Source organism: Lithobates pipiens, unplaced genomic scaffold, assembly GCF_037356315.1.
Source record: "Lithobates pipiens isolate NorthernLeopardFrog02 unplaced genomic scaffold, aLitPip1_a1.2 Scaffold_1, whole genome shotgun sequence".
NCBI lineage: Eukaryota > Metazoa > Chordata > Amphibia > Anura > Ranidae > Lithobates > Lithobates pipiens.
Window position 1 is genome coordinate 227,475,810 of NW_027507685.1, and position 25,320 is coordinate 227,501,129.

The following is a 25,320-nucleotide window of genomic DNA, read 5'->3' on the forward strand; positions in this document are numbered from 1 at the left end:
GTCAATCTAGGTCCTTATAATTTTAGAAAAAAAACACAGACTGAGTGACATGGGTTTTACACAGCCACAGCAGCCAATTTTATTAACCAAAGAATAAAATAATATAACCTCAAAACATACCAATAAGTGCAAAATCAACAATTTAATGCCCAACAACAAGAGGTCTTTGGGTGTCCTTAAGGCACAATTTTAACTGGAATTGTCCATGTCCTCAGCCAAGCCCCAATCGGCTCGAAGACGTTCCGACAGCACACAAAATTCCATATTCCCCTCCCCCAGGAGTCTTCGCTCCTGGGAGAACTACTGCTAACCAAGTGGAAGCACCATACCTTAGATGGGCCCCACACTTTTGTAACCAAGTAATTACTGACCCCCCAAAGACCTCTTAACCCGCCACATGAGCTTGAGTGACACCTCAATCAAGCAAATCCCTCCACACCTGCAGCGCCCTCAGCACCCCATCTTGTAGGCCCAAAGACCAAATATTTGTCCCTACCACATTCAGATGAACACCATCGTATAGCAGACAGACTGATCCTCCATCTCTCGGTGGCGAACCACTATGCCCCCGAGCTTAGCCAGAAACCTACCTACCTCTCTGTTTAACTTAATTCTCGCCTTGTTCAGACGACCAATGGAGTGAACAAAACATCAAACTTTATAGCCACGATATCTGACCATACAATGTTGCATCCGGGAAAAATGCGCATTAAGTGCAAACGTCAAATCTGACATCCCTCACCAGGTCCCTGGAAGCCTGGACCCCAAACTCATTACCCCTAACCTGCAGCACTAAAACATCCGGGGGCCTGTCAACGCTAGAATAGTTATGCAATGCAGGGAGAACCCAGCCCCACATCATGTACCGAATCACCAGCCATTTCAGAATAGCCTCACTCCGTAGACTGCCAAGTTGCCCCCCCTCAGGATGAGCGTCAGCCCACACCACTCCCCAAAAACATAGGAATCCCCCAAGATCCAGACAAAACCAGGAGGAAGATCTGAAAGAAAACAAAAGAAAACAGAGAACCACATGAAAACTCACAATGCAAAGAACAGCTGACAACTTCAGAGCAAATAAGGGCAAACATAAATCTTAAAACAATCAGACTCCTACCTACCTATGCATCTCACAACCTGAGGGACCCAACCCCATCTGGCAGCCGCTGTAGCTGCCCCCACATGAAAGGAATGAGTATAGAACTGGGAAAGCTCTCGCTGCCCACCCCAGCAAAACAACAGCGAAAAACAGCCAAAAACTGAAATCGCAACAAGGACAATCCATCCTTGTGCAGAAAAAAGGCACCAAGTGCTGACCCCCTCGCTGAACAGAAGAAACTGGGCAAACTGAGTCTAGCAGCGCCCGAAACAAGGACACAATAACCCCCTTTCCCAACTGATCAGTTTTAGATTTCCCAATATAATCCAGATGCAGCGGTCAGCCATTGTCATATTCGAGGCTCGCAGCCCACCCACACCACACCTGTTTTTGCTAACCCGTTCCCCAATCCGGAATGCCCTAAAAAAGGCCAGTGCAAAAGCCACAGTGAACAGCCGCACCTCATAAGCAGAAGTGCAAGCCCCGGGCAACTCCTCCACTAATTCCTGATGCAAATCAAACGAGACCGGGTGCCTGGTATCTAACTGCACACTCCCACACCAAAAGCTCTGCATGGTCTGTCTCACTATAAAGTCATGTATAATGCATCCAGAAGAGGAAAGCTAAAGCGGCCCCTGTTCAGTCTTTAAACTGATGTGCTCCTGGTAAATTCCGTCCCAAAAAAATACAATAGCAAAGACAATTGATCCGGGGTGGAAAAGCAACCACCGACCAAACTTACCAAAGTGGACCACTCACCCCAAAAAGACGAATACGCAGCCCACGTACCCTCCCTCACAGATTGACGTAACAGCTCCCCTACTACTCCAATGCCAGTCTTCACAGCTGCTCATGACAAGGAATCCCCCGCTGTTCGGCTGCCAGCCTTCGGAACCTCTCCCACTGGAAACGAAACAATGAATTGGCAATGAAATTCAGAACACCTGGGACATGAACAACTTGCACAAAAACAATTCAAACTTAAACACTGCAAGACAAGGTGATGCAGTAAGCGCATCACCGGCGGCAATGAAGGCAGACAGGCTGGACAATTTCCACCACCCCTATGTTGTCGCAATGAAAACAAATTAGACAATCCTGCAACTGAGAGCCATAGGCATAATGCAGCAGGCAAAATTAAGCATACTCAATAAGGACTGCAAACGCCTAACCTTCACTGTCTTGACCTTGTCAACCACCCGATGCAGATCTTCCAATTTGTCAATTAGCAAGCGACATTCCATCATTTGCGTGCCAATCACAATACCCCAGAACTGTATGACCGTAGCAAGACCCCCCTTGAATTTATGCACCAGAGGAATCCCAAACCGTGTTGCAATAGATTCCAAAGTGTGTAACAAAACAGAACAAACCGAGGAATCTGGGGGGCCAATGCAAAGGAAATCGTCGAGATAGTGTATCACCGATCATACCTGCATCTCCTCCAGCACCACCCATTCAACAAAGGTGCTAAAAACCTCAAAAGAAGATGTGCAGGAAATGAAACAGCCCATTGGGAGACAGCGGTCAAGAAAGAACTGTCCATTCCAAAACAATCCAGCAAATGTTGGCTCCCAGGGTGAACTGGCAGCAGGCGAAAAACAGATTCAATATCTGTCTTCGCCAACAACGATCCCTGGCTGTAACGTTGCACCCACCCAACTGCGGCATAGTTCACATACTACTAATGATGTATTAACCTAATTTTTGTTGGGTTCCTTTTCGGGGACCACCCCCAACGGATACACATGCAAAGACAAACTGGGCGGAAGGTTGAATGGTCAAGCCATTCTCTTAAGTTCCACCTTATTTGCAAATTTGTCAGAAACAAACTGAGGAAAATGGCACGTGGATTTCAAATACCGAGGCCATGAAGATGGAGCCACCAGCACATAACACGGAACGCAAAAGCCATGGGCAAAACCATCAGCGCCCCCCTGTTTTACTTACCTGAGCCCTGGAACTTGACCGGCAGGGATGTGCTGTCTCTCTGCCCGGGGTTCTCGGCTCTTGATTGGATAGATTGATAGCAGCGCAGCTATTGGCTCTTGCTGCTGTCAATCCAATGACACGGGCGCCGGGGAGGGGGGGCCAGTCTTGCATTCAGCCTCTATGGACACCAAATGCTGGACTCGGGAGCGCTCCCGCAAGGTAACCCCCCCCCCCCCCCCGGAGATCGCTTCTCCCAGGGGATTATCTGATGTGCGGAGGAGCTGTCGAATGACCCCCAGAAGAGCAAGTTCGGGGCCACACAAGATGCACAGTGGAGGTAAGTATGATATATTTGTTATTTAAAAAAACAAAAACCCTTACAATGACTTTAAGTTAATGTTGGTGACAGTTTTATAGGAGAGGCAGAGAATGTTCTTGCAGGATACAGGGACGTGGCAGATTTAGGCGTGGTTGTCTACATGCAGTAAACAAGCACATAAAATGTAATCTAGAAACGAAAGTAACCTGCAGGCACTACCTTCAGAGATATTCTTCCAATAATAAGTTATTGCACAATACATGTATGCCCTCCCTGATAACACGCACACACATTTCTTGTTTTCTATCAGCAGTTCTAGAAGTTTCTCGCGTGTATTCACTTTATTCCAAATCATACGTAGGCGATACAAAGTCCAGCTGGGTATTTACTATCTCCAACTCTCTTTCTCTTCCTCATCATTCCACTCCCAGCTCTCGGCTGCAAACCAGAGACATATCGGTGTTAGAGGTGAGATGACAATTGTATGCTCTAGATTGTTTGATCTAATGTGATGGCAGATAGAGGGGAACACTGATCAGACAGGCAATAAAAACCTGTTTTGATCAATAAAGTTCTCCATCGGTGTAAGTATTGCTAAAGCCCCATACACACTATCAGATTTTCTGCTGATTTTTTTCTTCAGATTTACCAAAACCATGTAGTAGAAGGGCCTGCCTGATTACATACACATTGGAACTCCTAAGGTTTGACCTCATATTATATGGTTTTGGTAAATCTGATGGAAGAAATCAGCAGAAAATCTGATAGTGTGTATGAGGCTTTACAGTGCTCGCCTGTGCTGCTGTTCCCCTTCTCCGTCCACATTGATAAAGACTTGGGGAGGAACTATATGAGCTGCTTTTACTGCAACATGTATTATATTGCAGCTTACCAATGTGATGGTGGATGCATTCATTTTATTTTTTTAAGCTTTTTTTCCTTTATTTTCACCTGGTCACCAGGCCAGTAGCACACCTCCTGTCCTAAACAGTCTCCGCTCTGGATAAAAAAACAATGGAGACACCTTTGAAAAGCAGCATTATCAGGCTTGGGAAAAGGTTGGGGTGTTTTTTGCTTTAAAACCTGTAATTTATTTCAGCTTTGTGAAATATTCTTAATTACACATCCCTTATTACAATCTTATTTACAACGTTTTTTTTTAATTGTAATTTTTATTATTTTCCAAGCAATTACAAAATAATATAAGCAAACAGAAAATAAAACAAAATATTTTCATGATTTTTGCAGGACATTATTTTTAACATGGGTTCCAATAAAACACATTCACATGCATTTTTGTGCCTCTACATTTTTGGAAAGGGTCAGGGACTTTTTTTTAACGCAAAACTTGTTTTTGGTTTAATAGACATCAATGGAGAAGCTGCAGAAGAGCATGTAGTGCGTTTTTATTGTGTTTTTGCCAAGATTTTGCTGCAATTTGCATTTTTAAATCTGCCCCACAACCAAATTAGCCTAAAAAAAAGCACAAAACGCAAATCAGGGCAAAACTGTGATAAAATCGCTGTAAAAGAAAAAAAAAAAGAAAAAAGCACTGCAGAAATGCTCAAAAGCAACATGCCTAGGTGTGAATATTATGCCGCATAAACACGACCAGACTTTCCAGCAGACAAGGTCCGACGGTCTTCCCAACGGACTTTCCGAACGAACGGACTTGTTTTTTCATTGACACTCTTTTCCCCAGGTGAATGGGTAAGGGTACGATGTACCCCATACTTATTCACATAGGGTGGGGGGCCGGGATCTGGGGGGCCCCTTATTAAAAGGGGGCTCCCGGATTCCGATTACCCCCCCCGCAGACCCCGACAACCAACGGCCAGGGTTGTCAGGAAGAGGCCCTTGTCCTCATGAACATGGGGACAAGTTGCTTTGGGGTGGTGCACCCACCCCCCATGTTGAGGGCATGTGGCCTGGTATGGTTCAGGAGGGGGGTGCTCGCTCGTCCCCACCCCCTTTCCTGACCGGCCAGGCTGCGTGTTCAGATAAGGGTCTGGTATGGACCTTGGGAGGACCACCCACGCCATTTTTTTGGCATTGGCGGTTCCCCTTAAAATTCATACCAGACCTAAGGGACATTGTCGCCCTTCTCTCGCGCTTGCTGCAATAGGAAAATGTGTTTTCCTATTGCAGCGAGCGCGAGATGTACAGTACACTGCAGCCGAGAACCATTAGGATCGAGCTGGAACATTCTCGCGGGCAGGTGCTGTAGCTGCCCTTGCATCGTATTTGGTCCCTCGGGCCAGCATACAGACAAACGGGTTTCTCAATAGGAACTGGGTCCGGTGGAGTTCCGGCGCAAAGATTTAAACGTGTTCTATTTATAAAGTCTGTCGGATTTTTGCACAGCAAAGGTCCGATGAAACCCACACATGATTGAATTGTCCGATGGATTCGTTCCGTCGGGCCTTTGCTGTCGAAAAGTCTGATCATGTGTACATGGCATTAGTTATAGCCTTTTGACTAAAATGCCATTTTAGTTTTAGTCATATCTTAGTCATTTGAATTGTTTTAGTTTTAGTGGTATTTTAGTCAACTAAAATAGTGTTAATTTTGTCAATGAAAATAACACTGCGAACAGACAGATTATCAAAAAGAAAAATGCAATATCTCATTGCTGCACCTGCAGCCATAGCTGTCATTCTGACTGTCTGCCCTCTGATACATTGCAAATATATATCTGGCTTGTGAATTTTTCCCCATTGAAATAGCATGCAGCAACAACCCTGAAGAACTCCTTTTCCCTGAAAGGTGTTGGCTTTGATGTACTTGTATTACTAAGAAATACTCTTTAACCTATTTTCAAATCTGCATTCTTTTGGACACAGTGCGCTCCTTCCTTCATACCTTTCCAAAGCTTACAAACTGGCAGATATTATTATGAAGAGACATGCAATATCTCTTCTGCAATAAAATAAACTCACCCATCTGATTGCAGTTTTCTATGGCATGTACAATGAGCTGCACATGCACAGACCAGTTTACATCTCCAGCAGTAGCGGCCCATACATTAGGGGTGCACGTGCGCCGCCCCCCCCCCCCATGCATGCATCCGGCCCCCTTATCTACATAAAGATCATGGATTCCAATGTGGCGGGGTTGTTTTTTTGAAGCATGCGATTACAGTCAGAGGCTCTAATAGGCTTAAAAACAGAGTGGGCTCGGGGCGCAGAGCATTGTGAACCAAGCCCACCCAGTTGTGTGACAATAGCGAATAAATATTGGCTATTATCACACCGATTCTCCTCCCAGCCAATCAGGAAGTGGTTCATGAGACCCGTTTCCTGACTGGCCGAAAGGAGTAGCCATCCTATTGGCCTTTGAGGAGGAGACGTATCCTGGGACACAGAGTGTGGATGCGGTGCGGGCTGAAGTGAGGGGGGGTGTCAAGTCCATCTGATACCCCCCCAACCGATGGAGAACCAGCTGCCACTGATCTCCAGCATGGTCCTTGTGTGTCAGAATGACTGACTCCTGCACATGTGCAAGAGTTAAGCCAGACATTATACAATTTTCTTTCCTGCGACTCAAGAAAATGCTTGATGGGTGTTGATGGGAGAATCTCACCTGCTGTGCTATTATGTTCTGCCAGTAGAGAGCCTTTCCTGCCGGGAGAACAAAATGATCCAAATGTAGGGGCCATAACCCTTTGTTGGGCGGCCTTAACTTACTGGGCTTACCGGTTACCTCCGCTTGGCTTGTTCTTCCACGTCTCCCAGGGTTGATACCCAACAACTTGTACACTGACACCAATAAAGTCCTTTTGAAAGGTTTTATTTTGCAGTGATAACATCCAACAACACAGTCTCTCGCGGGAACAGAGGGCACGGGTGAAGAACTCAGACACCTTGAACTGCAGATCTAACAAAGTCTCTAATTCCACCCAGAGAGTTGCTACTGGGTACTTCAAGGCTGAACAGACCTCTAGCCAGAGATCATGGCAGTCATCACGTTGACTCAAAACTTGAAACAATCCTATGAATGTGTACAAGTTGCAACTAAGGGCAAACAGGAACCTTTTTCCTCAGTACCTCGAACGTTCTCTGTCTCCTTAATAGTACTTTAAAAAGCGTGAATTTGTCAATGTCCTTCCCAACACAGTAACCAGGCACTTCTCAGGATGCCACTTGTCGGCCCTCCTCCGAAGAGTCCTTCCCCGGTCACTTCAATGAGCTGCGGTGCCCCTCCAAGCCGAGAGCACACCCGGACACCTTGAATCCTCCCTCAGTTACTGCACCTCGGACCAGCCGGTTTCCGAGACTCGGGAACAGACGGATCCCTACCCAGGACGCCAGGATGGTGTGAGTGCAGTGTATGGCAGACCTCAATCAGATCACGATCCGAGCATGTAATCTAACTAATAAACATGACCTGTAAACTCAGAGCTGGCAGAGGATGTGTGAGGGTGCCGTCTGGGCCGCCCACAAAGAGAAATTTGGCTGGTCCATCAGGAACTGGCAAACTTCACACAGGGGAAGATTTGCTAAAACTGGAGCACTCAGAATCTGGTGCAGCAGCGCATTGTAGCTTCTAACTTCTGCTTGCTCTATTAAAACGGATTTCCACCCTTCCGCTCATTTCTCTTCTCTCCCCCTTCGGTGCAACAATTGCCACCTTTTGAGGGAGAGGGGGGACAGGATACAAGTCTTTGACAGGTATCCTGTTCCCACTTCCGGGAGTCCAGGCTGCAGCCATGACATCACAGCGGGGCTCTCTCCTCCTCCCTCCTCCTCTCCTTGTCGCCAGGCCAGTAGGAGAGTGGAGCTGGGCCTCCCTCATGTGCAGTAGGGTTCCCGGCATGAAGCCGTAAGGCTACACTGCCAGGTACCCTTACCCGCAATGGCAGCGGCAGCACCAGACAGCTGATGGAAACATCAGCTGCAGTGCCGAAATTGACGGACTCCAGGAAATGTAAGTGTCCAATTTTTAAAAGCCAGCAGCTGCAGTATGCTTTTAAAGCAGAACACCGCTTTAAGCTTTGCCAATAAAACCTGAAAGCTGATTGGTTTATATGCAGAACTGCACCAGATTTTTCATGCTCCAGCTTTAGTAAATAACCCCCATAGTGTATGGTAAGCTTACGATTTGCTGTCTTGTGTACTTTTTGTAGCTCCTCCAACATTTCTTTTGCAGCTTCACATTTTCCTACGTGCACCCTCTGATCATCATCATCTGTACTCAGGAATTTAGTACTTTGACATGTTCAGTGTTTAAATATCCACTCATCTGTTGGTGTGTTTGATCGTCGCTCTTATGTACACTTTCATTAGCTCTCCCACGTTAGCAGTTTCCTCATTTTAAACTTCCAGGACTGGTAATTCCGGTTTGTCAGATTATCAGCTGAAAACTCTGATGAAAGACTGTTAGTTACCATGTATGATGTCTGACCTTTTTTTTTCATATGCAGTTTGCTGTAACTCTGAACCATACATATACTGTGGCAGGGCGGCCAGCCGCTCTGTGCCAAATCACTTACCTAGTACATGATCTGACACGTCTGAGTCTGGGGCATATAAAGTATTCAAAGATGGAAAACAAAAGCGACTTCCATAGTGTAATACCGTAAAATCAATATATTTTAATAAAAAGAAATGATTGCACTCACAGACTAATAGTCATCAAATGACCGGAAAATTGCTCAAAATGTATAAGTATCCAATGCAGTCTCGCCAGTTGAATCACTCTACTTCCTAGTTCCGGTATCCATCCACCGTCTTGCGGCTAGCGTGATTTCGACACCGTCAATGCCCCACCCTACGTGTTTCGTCGGCAACAGGACGTCGTCTGGCGACTGGCCAATCCCCAGACGATGTCCCGTTGAATAGTTTATACGGAGGCTCCAGGAACATCTATAGGGTTGAGGGAGACCTTACTTCCCGAAGCTAGGCGAGACTGTTTCTGGCAGTCATCGCCCTTTGGTAAGCAGGCAATCTATATATAATTTGTGGTGAAGAGGATGCACATTGCATGCTATTTGAAGACACATCACAGAGGCCATTATAAATATGTATTCATTTGTGTGGACACTTTATTTTTCACCATTGTTTTCAATGGGACTCAGCATTAGTCTTTCTTTTTTCTTTTTTTGATCAAATTTTTTGCTTTTTTCTTATTTATTTTGATCACTTAATTTCACTAATTATTTATGATATCTGTTTTGTTTTTATATTCATTTATTCTAGCCAGTAGAATAAATTTAAGCTTATTTTTTTGCATGTTTAGATTTGTTTACGTATAAATGACACTGGAAAAATCCTCTCTTTTTCAGTCCCTTTTCAGTTTTGCAGAAACACACTACAGTCCATTTAACATGGTTTCCTATGGGTCACGTTCACATCTATGCATTTTCTAACCGATGCATTTTTTTGGAAAGGGTCAGGAACTTTTTTTTTACCACAGCAGGTTGTATTTTTGGTTTCAAAAATAAACACCTGTGTTTTTGTTGGTTTCTCCCGTAAAACAACAGACGCGTGTGAAAAAAAAAAATGGAAAAACGCATCAACGGCAACCTGTATAGGTTTTAACCAGGCCTGAATGCTAGTTTGGGGAATTTTTTATGCCCCTGAATGCTGCTTTTGAACACTCTTGTAACTGACATAACAGGGTTAATTTACTAAAGGCAAAGAGATTGTGCACTAATTTTCCTTCGTAAATGTAATGCGTTGAAGCTTCACTTTGTAAAGGATACCCAATCAGGTGCAAGGAAAATTTTAAAAAATTTTTTTGCTTGCACATGATTGGAAATCAGCAGAGCTTTACCACATTTACTAAGCTCTGGGAAAAATTATTGCAACTACACTTGCAAAGTGCAAAGTCTATTGCCTTTAGCAAATCCACCCCAATGTGCATATGCACGTTGGATAACTTAAAGCTGCTTTCAGAGGCAAACAAATTTCCAGACACCCCTAGCAGGCATTTTAGGTTTTGTATAGAGTATTGTATAGAGTGGGAAAGAATTGGACCCTCTGCCGGGTTTGTATTTCAGTCTGTGTCCAGGTAGAATCAGAAAATATTACAAATTAAAGTTGACCTCATAGCAAGGGCAGATATTCTAGTAAAACCTAAGATGTGAAATGTACATAAAGTTGGGAGGTATGCCTTCATGGCAACATACCTGCGACAAGCTCTGCCTTGGCTCCTCCCTCAGGACCAGTGAATATTATAAAAGAAAAGGATTAGTGCTCTGCCAGCATTCTCTTTTTTTTCCTCATATCTCATGGTCAGTGAATGGTGGTCGAAGGTCCCTTACCTCTGCAGTCAGCAGCTTCCAGCTGGGTTCAAGCCTCTCCCAGGTGCAGTCCCTATTCTTGGGCAGCTAAATGCGCTAATAAGATAGAGAGTCCCTTCTGTTGGTCTTTTGGGACAGCATTTGTCTCTTAACAAAGAGTTCCTATCTGCATTTATATACTGGCATTTGCTCAAGCCTGCAGCAAAGAAAGCAGCTATATCTATTTTTCACTTAGCTTTCACTCCTTCCATTTCTCCCTCTTGTCATCCATTCGCTTTCCTTTCTTTGCGTTGCTTTCTCTCTCTCTTTTTCACTTTCTTCCTCCTCCACCACCTTCCTCCTTATGATATTGTACCTTCATTCCTGATTACTATAGTGGATAGCATGCACCTCGCACAGGCATTTCGGAGTCCCTCAGCGTCTTCCTGCCCGCTTTACACATGCACGGACGACAGGAGCCGACTTGGTGGGCAGGGCTGAGTCGGGCAGGCCGCATAGGTCCTAGTGCCAACGGCCCGCATGCGCCATCTGGCCTGAGGTGATGGTGGTCACCTTGGATAGGGGCAAATATTACATTTTTTAGCCCTTGCTTGTGTCAAAATCATTTTTAGAGGGTTGTATCTTCCACAGATGCCCCTCTCCTCTCCATTGTTTATTACTGGGGGCTTTCAGCATGGCAGCCTGTTGTCATCTGAGGAGGTTGCCTATGCAGGAAGGCCCTGAAGGGGACCCTATTTTTTGCCAATGGTAAATTTTATTTTTCTTTACTCGGGAATACTGTTTCCTTGCTCCAGCTGACATACCAGTTGCTAACTCCTTTATCTTTCTCTAGCTGCTTTTTCTGTATGTTGCCTAAAACAATCAGTACGTCACTCGAATAAGACTCTCTCCAACATTTAAGGTAGGATCCAATTTTGACCTTCTTCACAAAGACAATATTACTTCGGTACTAAGACACTATCTTCAAGCCACAAATCCCTTCAGACTTTCATCTAACCTATTTGTAATACTCCAAAAAAAGGGGGGGCAAAGAAGCATCATCTGGGGGTCTCCGGCCATTCTGGAACTTCAGTACCCATCATGCCTAGTCATGTCTGTGAACATCAGAGCTTTACAATACCTCATGGGACACATGGTTCTGTGGCAGCTGGGGAGCCATAGTTTGCAGATCCCTGCTCTAGCACAATAGTTTCATGGATAATCAAGTTGGTTAAGAAGGTGTACAGGGATAGGGGACCAGAACCCCCACTTTAGGGATGGGCAAACAGTTCGGCCCGAGCACAAGTTCGGGCCGAACTTTGTTTGTTCAGATGTTTGGTGTACAGCGAACATTATGTGGTGTTCGCGGCAAATTCGAAAGCCGCGGAACCCCGTTAAAGTCTATGGGACACAAACATGAAAAAAAGTGCTAATTTTAAAGGCTTATATGCAAGTTATTGTCATAAAAAGTGTTTGAGGACCCGGGTCCTGCCCCAGGGGACATGTATCAATGCAAAAAAAAAAGTTTTAAAAACTACTGTTTTTTTGGAAGCAGTGATTTTAATAATGCTTAAAGTGAAACAGTAAAAATGAAATATTCCTTTAAATATTGTGCCTGGGGGGTGTCTATAGTATTCCTGTAAAGTGGTGCAGTTTTATCGTGTTTAGAACAGTACCACAGCAAAATGAAATTTCTAAAGGAAAAAAAGTAATTTAAAACTGATCAGGTCTATAATGAATTGTCGGGTCTCAGCAATATAGATAAAACTCATTGAAAAAAACAACATGGCCGCCCCCTATTACCAGGCCCTATGAATATTAAGGGGAAGCCCGAACCAATTTTTTTTTTTTATTGTGTGGGGGTCCCCCCAAAATTCATACCAGGCCCTTCAGGTCTTGTATGCATATTAAGGGGAACCCTGTGCCAAATTTAAAAAAATGTAGGGGCCCCCCAAAAATCCATACCAGACCCCTTTCAAATCTTTTACTATGCATCATCCCACCCATTTCAGCTAGTTATTTGTCACAGGTATGCTGCCATGGAGGCACTAGGAAAACAGAAAATTGTTTCATACTTACCGTAATTTTCTTTTCCTGGTGCCTTTCCATGGCAGCATACAATCCTATCCTCAGTATACTATATTACGTAGAATGCTGGGAGTGCACTAATATGTTTCTTTTATAATATTCACTGGTTCTGAGGGAGGAGCCAAGATGGAGCTTGTCACAGGTATGCTCCATGGATAGGCACCAGGAAAAGAAAATTACAATAAGTATGAAACAATTTTCTGTTTTTATTTTGGATAGAGTAGAGGAGGGTTATAACCCCTGTAAGGTTAATTGTTGGCATCTTTGTCCCGTTGGGGGAGATTTACCTTCACTTCCTGTCCTATAGCCAATACATGAAGTGAGAGAAAATCCCTCCAAATGAAGGGAAGCCCTTACCCCCCACCCCCAGGTCACCATAACTAGTGTCCCCGTTGGAATATTTCCCCTCTATTACTTTTCTGGGGACAACCCAAAATGTGTGATTTTATTTGACTTTCAGTTTCAATGATAATGGTAAACAGGACAAATAGAGAGGGTGAATCTCCCTAACAGGGGCATAGAAAGCAATAAAACTGATAGGTGTTCTAATCCACCTCCACTCTATCCAAAACTAAAAAAAAGGTAATCTTCACATCAGTTATTAACTTGTGTGCAGATTTAATAAGTAAACAGCAGTTTGCTTTTCACATGCTTATATAGTTTAAGTGAATTTTATGTATAAATCAGTCTTTTGCATGATCATCTATCTGGAAAACAGAGTTGTATAACAGGCAGAGGGTGCCGAAAAATTGTTAAAAAATAAATAATAAAGATGTTTTGTGCTGTCATACATATACTAACTGCCTGTATATAACGTGAGGCTGCTGCTATCACTAAATGTGTTCCCCCATACAGTGCAATTGGTAAAGAAAAAAGTTGTGATAGCGCTGCCCAATAGTGAACAATCAATCAATCAATCATTCAATGACAAACTCCTGTGCTATATAGCAATGCCTACTATTACTGTGCCTAACATACTCACCCCAAAAACAGAGCAGCTTGGCCTCCAAATTGGTACCTTTAGACCCCCTGACATAAGCCCTGTGACCCTACTACAACAGCAGGAAAACACAAGTAAAGAACATTGTGGTGGTATTCTATTCAACAGGCTGCTCGAGACCCCAAGACCCACAAAGGGGGCAAGCCTGGAATGTCCCTACTGGGGAGTTCCACAGACCTAGACCTCCAAACATGTACCAGAGCAGGCCCTGACTGTGGGTGAACCTGCCCAACCACTTGTGGCCAACATCTGGTTTTGAATCCAGACTGAGATATGCACATCAGTTGCAGCCCTAAGCTGTGTTAAGAGGCGCTCCGGCACACTCATTATCCTATGTTTCTCTTGCAGGTGTCGCAGGTGAAAGCTAGACAGACGCTTATACATCGACTTCAGATCCTCAACGGAATCTTCCTTATTTCTCCAGACAGACTATACACCCATTTTCCTCCCCATCGGCTTTACTTCTCCTGACTAATCAAGTAAGTGCCAACACTTTCCATTTTTTTTTTTAACCATTTACCTCCACACTGCCTGGTTCCCCATCCCACAGTCATGTACGTCCTGCACGTAATTCTCCTAGTTATACTTAGTTCACTTAATTTTACTGGAAAAATATAGGGGACTTCCATTGTTGGCCATCTCATAAATATTACTGCCATATTCTGATTGTCCAGCTGAAACAAATATGCAGCCAGTGAGCCCAGAATTCCTGGCCTGTGTGTTGAAGAGCATTAAAGGGGTTGTAAAGGTAAATGTTTTTCACCTTAATGCATTCTATGCATTAAGATGAAAAAACATCTCACAGTGCCGGCGCCCCCAGTCCCCCCATTTTACTTACTTCACCCCTCGAAAGTCCCGCGCTCGCCCGCGCCGTCCTCTTCGCCGCTCAGCCTGGCCGCTGATTGGCTGGAGTGGATGGATTGAAGGCAGTGCAGCCATTGGCTCGTGCTGCTGTCAATCATATCCAATGACGCGGTGCGCCCGGGGCGGGGCTGTGTGATACAGCGAGCGGCTATAGCCGCCGGGTGTATCACGGAAGTGCGCCCGCAGGTGCTTCTCACCATGCGAGGGAGGTCACATTAACGTGAGAAATACCTGCGGGAAGAAGCAGAGACAGCCGCGAGGGACCCTAGAAGAGCAGGTTCGGGACCACTCTGTGCAAAACGAGCTGCACAGTGGAGGTAAGTATAACATGTTTGTTATTTAAAAAAATTAAATAAAAATTACTTTACAATCCATTTAAGCTCCTATGGTTTAGTTCTGTCCCTCCGGTTCCATGCAACCAACCTCTTTGTCATTGGCCTTGGTAATGGGTTTATTTAAGGAGGGGTGGGTGGTGGGTGGTGCTAAAGGGTCTCTGTTGTGAGTCTCCCTCTGGAGGAAGGAGTCAGGAGTGTGAACCGCATAGTAGCGTCTGGGATTCCCCTGTTACAATGAGCCTTTTTCTTGCTGCGCCACTATTGGTTAGAACCTCCTTGTGAAAAACTGCCCTGTGGGATGGGTGAAGTAGTAGCTAAAGGGACAGTTTACCCCTCTGCCATATTATTTGCTATTTACAGTAAATAGAGAAGAGAAGAAGTACTTTATGATAGCCTAATTAGAATTCTGTTAAATTACCATTTTTTGGAGTAAAGCTTAAAGTGGTTGCAAAGGCTGAAGGTTTTTTAAAAACCTTCAGTGTGCAGCTCCCCCTCAGCCCCCTGATACTTATCTGGGCCAGATCACAATCCAACAATGGGCACAAGACCTGAGGCCCTTCCGAGTCACTCCCTCCTGATTGGCTAAGATACAGCGGCAAGAGCAATTGGCTACCACGCCTGTCAATCGAAGCCAGTGAGGTGGGAGCAGGGGCGAGGCTTTGCCACGATCTCTGGGTCTTATGGACAGAGAGAGCCAGTTGGGGATTGAGCACTCACAAATGTCCCCACAGCAAGTGGCATGTTATGGGGGCACTCCTCAAGAGGGAGGTGCCCAGAGTGCCAGTAGGGGGCCCTGAGTAGAGGAGGATCAGGGCTGCTCTGTGCCAAACCAACTGCACAGAGCAGGTAAGTATGACATGTTTGTTTGTTTGTTTGTTTTTTAATACATTTTTTTCCTTTACAATTACTTTAAATTTTATTTATTCTGGGATAAAATGAAATGGGAATTTCACTCAATCTAAGTAATAAATGGCTAGAGACAATATATATATTACTATTTCTAACAGATGTTATGCTATTTTTGTTAATATTTTATGAATACGTATGTGACATGTTGCTTTTAAATGTGTGGGAGTTTTCCACTTTTTTATCATTTGTTCTATCTATCTATCTATCTATCTATCTATCTATCTATCTATCTATCTATCTATCTATCTATCTATCTATCTATCTATCTATCTATCATGCTGGAACTGTTTGCGTAGCAAATGCTGAAAGTTCTGGCATCCATTTTGACTTAGAGGGGGGTAAAGTTGTAGACAGTTTCACTCATTGGTATCCCTGAAATATGTGTAGAGGGAACCAGTGAAAAACCAACCTGAACTGCTGAGGTTGTCCTGGAGGAGGAGCTTAAAACTTGTGTTCAAGAGTTTTTGTAATTGTAACTGCATAATTGGGCTTAATAGAACTGTACCCACCGATGTGGTATTCTATTCCCAGGCACAAGGGGAAGCAGGCCTGCCACCTGTGTACTTGCCCCTCGGCAGAGACTCTGACCCAGTTGATCAGGACAAAAGTTAAGTATTCAGCTTTTTCTTTATATGGAGAAATCAACAATGGCGGTCTATATACTTCTGAAAATATAAGCATCTGTGTCACACATTCTCTGTCTTCTTTCTATAGAACACTCTTCCTATAGAACTATGGGTAGCTCTCATTCTGTTATACGGGGGTCCAAACAAAGAGAAGATATTTCATACTCTGATATTGAATGCAAACACGGCAAGATATGGAATACACTTGCGCCCAGAGATGATCATCTTTGCATAACTTCAGGTAATTGCCCTGTATGTAGTTATATGCGAACAACAGTGGATAGCAATGGCCTTTGCCAACCTGTCTTTGCTTTGTACAGACTTCCTGGCCATGGCTGTCTGCACACACCTGGGATCCCAGATGTAACTTTCCACATGATATTTGCCATATTTAGCCATGCGAGTGAGATAGTTCCAGCTCTTATATAGTGAAGAAGAGCGTTGTTTGATACCATCTCTCTCTAGTCATCCACACATAACATGTCTTGTATTCTTTTCACAGAGTACAAGGAATTCTTTGAATGGACAAGGGGAGGGGAGAGTGGATGAACATCAGGATTTCCCCTCATCCATTTCCAGAACTCCTTGTATTGTGTGAATGTACGAGGGGATACCTTTTCAAGTTATATTCCAGTTAAGCAGTTAAGCCCTTTGAAAGATACACAGCCAACCTGCTGAGTGATAGGACTCCTCCCAGGAGTGCTGGCCTTGGCTTGCCAGCCGTGCAATTTGGTTAAAAAAGAATGGATGGCTGCACACAGAGGTAGTGATGAATCTCTTTATTGTAAAATCAGTAACATGAATAACACCACAGGCAAGGCCGGATTAAGAGCATTATGGGCCTGGTGATGCAGATTTTGGTGAGCCTTAAGGGCCATGCATCAACGTGCAACCTGAGGTGAAAGGGAAATGTTGCAGCGGCACACGTCCAATGCTATAGAAGTCCCAGGCTTCCATAAGAGCCCTGCATCAGCGTGCGTGGCGCGCCCTGAGGTGAGGATGAAGGGCACAACTGTTCAGACCTAATATAACACTACAGAATGCTGAATACCTGGCTTTCACTAGGACTGCCCGTGGTGCTCGTTATTAATCCCTCCACCAAGCCCAGGTGGTGCATGCGGAATGCAGGACTGGTCAGGCCAGGGGTGATCTCTCCCTGTTGGCCAACTGCTTTTCATGTGTGGCCTGTTCTTTTTGGGGAGAGTGTAATACACAGAGCACTGGGTTCTGTAGAGTGTAATACACAGACAGCTGGGTTGAGGACAGCATAATACACTGAGTGCTGGGTTGAGGACAGCATAATACACTGAGTGCTGGGTTGAGGACATCGATACACTGAGTGCTGGGTTCAGAAGAGCATGAGGGCATTGGTAATGCCCATCAATGCAACCTCAAATGGCCCATCAATGTAGCCTCATCAGTGCCCAGCCATCAGTGCCCATCAATTCAGCCTCAGTAGTGCCCAGTCATCTGTACCCATCAATGCAGCCTCAACAATATCCAGCCATCAGTGCCCATCAATGCAGCCTCAACAATACCCAGCCATCGGTGCCCATTAATGCAGCCTCATGATCAGTGTGTTCATCAGTACCCAACCCAATCCCATCAGCTGAGCCTTAACTGTCTGTTCCCAGGCATTTGGAGAGGAGAGTCATCTCAGCCAGTTTACACAGAACAGGCCTCGGGGATATTCCACTTACCCAGCAAGTTCAGGGTCATACTAAGTCCCGCCTCCTGGACCGTGTCGGCTCCTATGATGGATGGCTCAGCCTGTCCAGGTGGTGGGACCTCGTGTGTCACTAGGCTGCTCTGGGTAAGCGGGAGCTGTAGATCCCTGCTCTGTTAACCGGTGGTGCTCACCACCCCCCTTCCCTTCAGAGGAAGCAGGCGACCAACAGCCAAGAGTTCAAACTCAGACCTTGGGTCTCGGGGCTAATAATTGCCATTATAAAGACTGAAATCAGGGGCTTTTTGGAGGCCCCACTCAGGGCTATAGCCCCAGTTGCGCCCCCAGCCCCCCCCCCCCCCCCCCGATGCCACGGAGCAGCGTGCTGTCACTTGTAGCACAGAAGCTGGCCTTCTGTGTTTACAAGTGAGAGAAAATAGTAGTGACAGTGAATCTGGCTAGCCGGGGCCTATTTTATGGTAGGGGTCTGGTGCTGCAGCTCCAATAGCCCCTATGTTAATCCTGCCCTGACCACAGGACAGGCAAATAGGTACTGGTAGATGCGTTTCACACTGTGAAGCTGGGCTTATTCATTACCAAGTATTGAATAATGTCCTGTCCTGTGCTGTTATTCATGTTACAGATTTTACAATAAAGAGATTCATCACTTCCTCAGCAGTCATCCATTCTTTTTTATCCAACCTGCTGAGTGGCTTTACATTTTATCCTGGCTTCAACTACATATACTGTAGTTAGCTGTAGGACTAGCCAATTCCATATACAGTAGAAGCCAGCATTCTCATCTAAATTGGAGCCTATTGAAATGTACAACCGAGAGCTCAAAGGTTTCAACATAGCCCACTCTTGAGCTCACTGCAGCTTCACCCACACACACTGCAGCAAAAAGGTGGAGGGTGTACCCAATAGAGTCATGTGGCAAGAGGTTGAAGACCCATGCTAATAGACGGAAAAAAGCCTGCTGAATCTAGTTGCATAGGATTAAAAAATAATGGTGTCACAGATCAGCAGTGGCAGAAGGCTATCCGTAACAACCTTATTTTTTTACCAAATGGTCCACATATCAGGAAATGGCCCAAAAGATTCACCTTAGATGGTATCATACTCCATTCATACTGTCAACATTTTCACAGGACAATTCAAACCTCTATTAGGGAAGATGTGGATAGGTAGGCACCTGTCTTATGATTTGGTTTTGTCCCCATGTCCGCAACTTCTCCAACGTAGTCTGCAGACTAATCACTCAAACGCTTAGAATATTTCATAGACTCACAGTAGAACATACTATATTATGTGTTCACTGCTACCTATGATATAACTTGCCCGACAGGGTATTAGTAGGAAAACCCTGAAGTTGTTTATATCCAATTTATCAAAAATATTGTCAACATGTATAACACTTTCACTTATACCATATGATTAATGCCACGTACACACGAGCGGAATGTCCGACAGAAAAAGTCAGATGGAATCTTTTCATCATATATTCAGATGTGCATCATCTGACTTTTTTGTTTCGAAAATTCTGATGGACCTAGAAATAGAACATGTTTTAAATATTACCGATGGAACAAATTCCTATCGGGAAAACCGACGGGAAAAACAACCAAAAACGACACCTGCTCTGATGCAAGTACGAGATGGCAGCTATTGGCTATTGAACTTCCTTTTTCTAGTCCCGTCGTACGTGTTGTACGTCACTGCGTTCTTGACGGTCGTACTTTGGTGTGATCGTGTGTAGGCAAGACTATTTCAGTGCAACTTCGTCAGAACTCTGTCGGAACTCTGTCGGAACTCCGTCGGAAATCCATCGGAAAACCTTCAGAGTTTATTCCGACAGGAAAACCAGTCGTGCGTACGCGGCATAAGAGTGCCTAGCTCTTTGTATGTCTGTGATCCATAATTGTTAAATACCAATATAGAAATGTTCAGGTATCTTCGTACATGGTGTTCGATTTGATTTGTAATTGCTTTTTTAAAACTCAATAAAAATATATTGAAATAAAAAATAATCGTGAAGTACGTGTATAACAATGACAACGTTTCCTAGATGGCATTAGCTTGTTCGATGGCTTGTTTAAAGAGGAGTTCCCCTACGCTACTAAAAAATTAAAAGTCAGCAGCTACAAATACTACACTAACCTGTCCAGGGATCCCACAATGTCAGCTCCCCAGCCAATTTTACGATTGGCTCTCAGTTGCTGCCACCGCCATTCATGGTATGTGAAACCGGCAGTAAAGCCTTTCAGCTTTACAGCTGGTTCCCTACTACGCATAAACGTAGCACCCTGCGCTTTCTTACTGGACTGGCTGCGCAGGAAGGAGGAGGGGGCGAGGTCGCCGCGGTGCAGTCTCCCTGAAGTGGGTGACTGGTACCTGTCAAAAACCGGTACTCGCTCCCCCCCAAAGGTGCCAAATTTGGCACCGGAGGGGGGGAGGAGGCGGATAAGCAGAGCTTCCACTTTTGGGTGGAATTCCGCTTTAAGAAAAATACACGGACCACCTTTTGGCAATCTTTTTTTTTTTGAAAACTGACAATTATTATTGATTTTCAAAAATTTCCAACATAGGGAAAAAAAATAAGAAAAGACATATCATTGTATACAGCAGATATCTGACATCTATCAATATACATTAAAGCCAGGGATACAACTCAGTCAAGACATAGAAAGCATATATCTGTAGGCAGTTTGTGGTATTATCAAGCTGGTCAGATAGTATTCAGAGCACAACAGAGTACACCCTGCATAAGTGCTTGTGAGCATGTGAAGGAGGTAAAGAACGTAGTGAGAGGGTTAGAAAAGGTCAGAAAAGCAAGAGAGGGGGGAAAAAAACAGATAGGGGGGGAGTAGGAAAGAAAGGGTGTGGGAGGACAACCAACCGCTCCAAGGGCTCTGCTCTGCCTGGAGCCACCCAAGATGTATTTGTATTGACAGTGTTTGTCGGCAGAATATTTAAAGTGGACCTTCGCTTAACCACCTTAACCCCCTGGAAGGTTTATCCCCCTCAATGACCAGGCCATTTTTTGCAATATAGTACTGTATTACTTTAACTGACAATTGTGTGGTCATGCAACTTTGTACCCAAATAAAATGTATGTACTTCTTTTCTCAAAAATAGAGCTTTCTTTCGGTGGTATTTGATCACCTCTGTTTTTTCTATTCTAGAAACAAAAAAAGCTGACAATTTAAAAAAGAACAAAAAAAAAAACAATATGTTTTACATTCTGCTATAAAACATATCCAATAAAAAAATGTAAATTTAGGTTGTAACGGCACCCCTAATATAAAGGGGGTTAACGCCGTTTACGATGTTCCCTCTCCGAGACACACATCCACTCGCTACCAATATCCACAGCTAAACGACCCTTTCCTATAGGAGCCGCTCCCTCTGGCAAAAAGACGAGACGCACTCTGTCCCTCCTGTAGTAGGAATGACTTTATTAAAGACCAACATTGTAACTTTATACACAATTCAAGGCACATGCTTTAACATGAACAAGAGCCCAGCTCCACCTACACATCCCAAGGCTCAACACCTCACCCTGGCGTCTGCTAGGCTTCGAACGATCCCACCCAATACACATCTATTCACAAAGGGTTAGCAGCCAGTCTGTCTGGCACTTTACAATACACACAAGGACAGACTTAAATGAACAATAGAAATGCAAAACAACTTAATTCCTCACAGCAATGACACTTAACCCCCACATACAGTATACATCCAATCTATATACAATGTATTATACAGCCTTGAATATGGCTATCACAGCCCATATCGGGGGTTTCTTTTATTCACCCTGTGTCCAAAGTGACCCCACTGTCACATAGGTCAATGTGTATTCTGCTACATATTATTAGTAAAAAAAATCCCAATAAGCATATATTGATTGGTTTGCGCAAAAGTTATAGCATCTACAAACAATGGGATATATTAATGGCATTTTTATAAATTTTTTTTATTTTACTAGTAATGGTGGTGATCAGTGATCAAATCTGACACTGACACTTTTTGGGGCGTGACGCTAATACAGTGATCAGTGCTAAGAAAAATGCACTGTCACTATACTAATGACACTGGTTGGGAAGGGGTTAACATCAGGGGCAATCAAAGTGTTAAATGTGTGCCTAGGGGGTGCTTTCTAACTGTGTGGGGGGTGCTTTGACTGGGGGAAGACAGAGGTCCAGGTCCTGCTTAGCAGAAACACAAGATCTCTTTTCCTCTCACAGACTGCCGTTCTGCCTCTCCTGAGAAGGAACGGCGTGACCCGGCAGACATCGCTTCCACTGGACCCGCTGATTGGCTCCCACTGTGTCTAATCACAGCGGGAGCAGGTTGCTGGCATTGCATGCTAGCACCCCAGACCCAGTGCACAAAATCATGCACAGGTAAGTGATTTCACACAGGAGTGCCGTCCTGCTGCAGTATATCTGGGGTGGTGCATAACAGGTTAACAGTGGAACTAAATCAAATCATTTAAAAAACTGTTACAGTATGCAGGGAATGCTAACTGTCACATTTGCTTGTGCTTTTAACCAAACTGTCAAAGCATCAAAATGGCTGGTGTCACATGTGCAGCGCCATGGCAGTTGAAAATCAAACTAAAACTAATATGGCAACTTTCTTAGCTCAAAAGGATAAGAGCTTAGTACTGATAGTGTCATTTTGGCTCATCCTTCTCCTCCCTCTCTGCCATTTGGGAGCGGGTATCTTTTTCTGACAGGTACCAGCTCCTAGTTCAGCATTTCGTACCTATGCAAGAGTTGCAAAAGTTCAGCCCGTCCTGCTGTACTATTAGACGGGTCCCAAACCCAGAAGGCTTCGGGACTGGTCTGAAAGTAAAGCATGTGTCGCACATGTGCAGTGGAAGCTAGCTGGCTTCCTACAGCCCAGCCAAGATGGCGTTGCCGGGGATCCAGAGACTGGCAAAGAACAGGCTCGGGTGATGACAGTGCTAGACTTCTGGGCTGGTGAGTGGCTGTTTATTAAAAGTCAGCAGGTACAGTATTTGTAGTTGCTGACTTTGAATGTTTTTTTAAATTACCGAAGTTCTTCTTTAATATGTTATTTTCTGGTAACATAATATTTTATTGGTTGTATTATTGATTTTGTTGATTTAGTTAACAGGTTTTTTTTTCTTGTACTTCAGTTTTCAGGTTCTGTTTATTTATGGGGGTTTCCTGTAATAAAATGAAAAACGATGAAGAACAGAGTCCTGTGGCTGTGAGATTACCTAAAAACTGCTTGTTTCTTCTAAAGCAATTCAAAATCTGGATCGCAAATAATTGTAGGTATTTTCAGGGCATGTTATTAAATACATGTTGGGGTCTCTAGGTCTGAGGAAATTGTGATTGGGCTATACCAGGGGTGTCCAAACTTTTGAACTTTCTGAGCCGCATTGGAAAAAGAGGAATTGTCTCGGGCCGCACATAAAATACACCAATAATAAGGAGAGCCGATGAGCAGAAAAAGACTGGCAGATCACAAGTTGGGTGGCACAGTGTTGTAGTGGTTAGCACTCTCACCTAGCAGTAATTCCGCGTACACACGATCGGAATTCTCGTCGTAAAAAGCTCTGATGGTTTTCCAGACGGAATTCCGACGGAATTGCCTACACACGGTCACATCAAATTCCGTTTATTTATAACGCAGTGACGTACAACGGGACTAGAAAAAGGAAGTTCAATAGCCAGTAGCCAATAGCTTCTGTCTCGTAGTTGAATCTGAGCATGCATGATTTTTGGCGTGTCCAAATTGCATACACATGATCGGAATTACCAATAGAAAGTTTTTCCGTCTGGAAAATTGAGAACATGCTATCGATTTTTGGCTGGCGGAAATTCGGACAGCTAAATTCCGATGGAGCATACACATGGTCGCATTTTCCGATGAAAAGCTCTAATCGGTCTTTTTCTGACCAGAATTCCGATCGTGTGTACGTGGCATAAGAAGGGTCACTGGTTCAAATCCCAACCACGACGCTACCTACCTGGAGTTTGCATGTTCTCCCTGTGCCCTGCGTGGGTTTCCTACTGGTACTCTGTTTTCCTCCTACACTCCAAAGAAATGCAGGTAGGTTAATTGGCTTCTGCCCGAAATTGGCCCTAGTATGTGAATGAGGACCTTGGATTGTGGGCTCCTTGAGGGTAGGAACCGATGTGAGTGTGCAATGTACAGGGATAGGGACAATTGTAGACACTCACTCAGGATGGACTGGTGTCTTTATTCAAACTTACTAACTATGAAACTATGAAACAAGTTAATGGTCACTGATGTAGATAATGTACCTATCTGAGGAATAAAACTTCATTTTTTTTTTAAATATTATTTATTATAAAAGTAAAAAAGGGCAACATAAAACCAGTGCGATATTTGACATTGTTTTTGATAAACTAACAAAATATCTGGTTGGATGGATGAAGTAGCAATTCTCAGTGAATTCTCAAGGTGATCATCAGATATTTTGGTTTTTAATTTTATTCCTTCTTGTGGTTTACACTTGAAAATAGTTGGTCACAAATATAGGCGCTGCTGAAAACTGATGACATGAATAAGGTGTAATTGTGAATATTGGGAGATTTTTCTTTGGGAAGAATATGTCAATATACCTGAACAGTGGCTACATCTGTTCTATTCGGCTAACATATTTTCACCCAGCTCCTTTGATTTTTCAATTGAGGGGTGTCAGGCGGGAGATGGTTGACAAGTCTACCCATGAGTCAAATTTTGTCTGGTTCATCAGAAACCCACAAAATTTGAACAGTGTAATGCCCTGATTATGTTGTCGGAAAATCTGATCATGTGTGGGCTCTATCGGACTTTTTCGGTCGGAAATTCAGACGGAAAAAGTTTGAGAGCTGGATCTAAAATTTTCCGACAACAAAATCCAATCGGACTTTTTCCGAACGTTTGTAGAGAATTCCGACAAAGTGCCATGCATACTCAGCTTAAATTACGAGACCAAAGCTATTAGCATCTATGTAGTCCCATCGTATGCAACAAACGTCACCTCGTTCCGAACGATCAGATTTTCCATCAACTTTGTCTGACTGTGTGTATGCAAACAAGTTTCGGCCAAAATCCTTCAGAAAAAATCAGACGGAATGTGTACAGGGCATATGGCCAGATTAAAGCTGCCTATGAACATTACAGAATGGTCAGATGTGTATGCAGTCTTCCCTAAAAAAAAAAAAAAAAGTGTTCTTGTCCTATGAGCCATCCCATTTGGAGTAATGGAAATTA

At 44.1% G+C, this 25,320-nt stretch overlaps 1 protein-coding gene across 10 annotated transcripts in view; it reads left to right on the forward strand.

The window, feature by feature from the left end:
• LOC143983908 (uncharacterized) overlaps nt 1-25,320 on the forward strand; it is a 65,610-nt gene that overhangs the window by 3,765 nt on the left and 36,525 nt on the right. For 4 of the 10 annotated variants that reach the window (XM_077484056.1, XM_077484072.1, XM_077484079.1 and 1 more), the window contains exons 1-4: nt 3,600-3,818; nt 16,300-16,375; nt 16,483-16,635; nt 23,228-23,365. In XM_077484056.1, coding sequence (XP_077340182.1) covers nt 3,615-3,818; nt 16,300-16,375; nt 16,483-16,635; nt 23,228-23,365 — 571 coding nt within the window. In that variant the 5' untranslated portion in view covers nt 3,600-3,614. Of the gene's footprint in view, nt 1-3,599; nt 3,819-4,325; nt 4,409-14,008; nt 14,140-16,299; nt 16,636-23,227; nt 23,366-25,320 lie in introns of those variants that run through there. The other 6 variants (XM_077484106.1, XM_077484123.1, XM_077484096.1 and 3 more) reach the window with 6 other exon arrangements.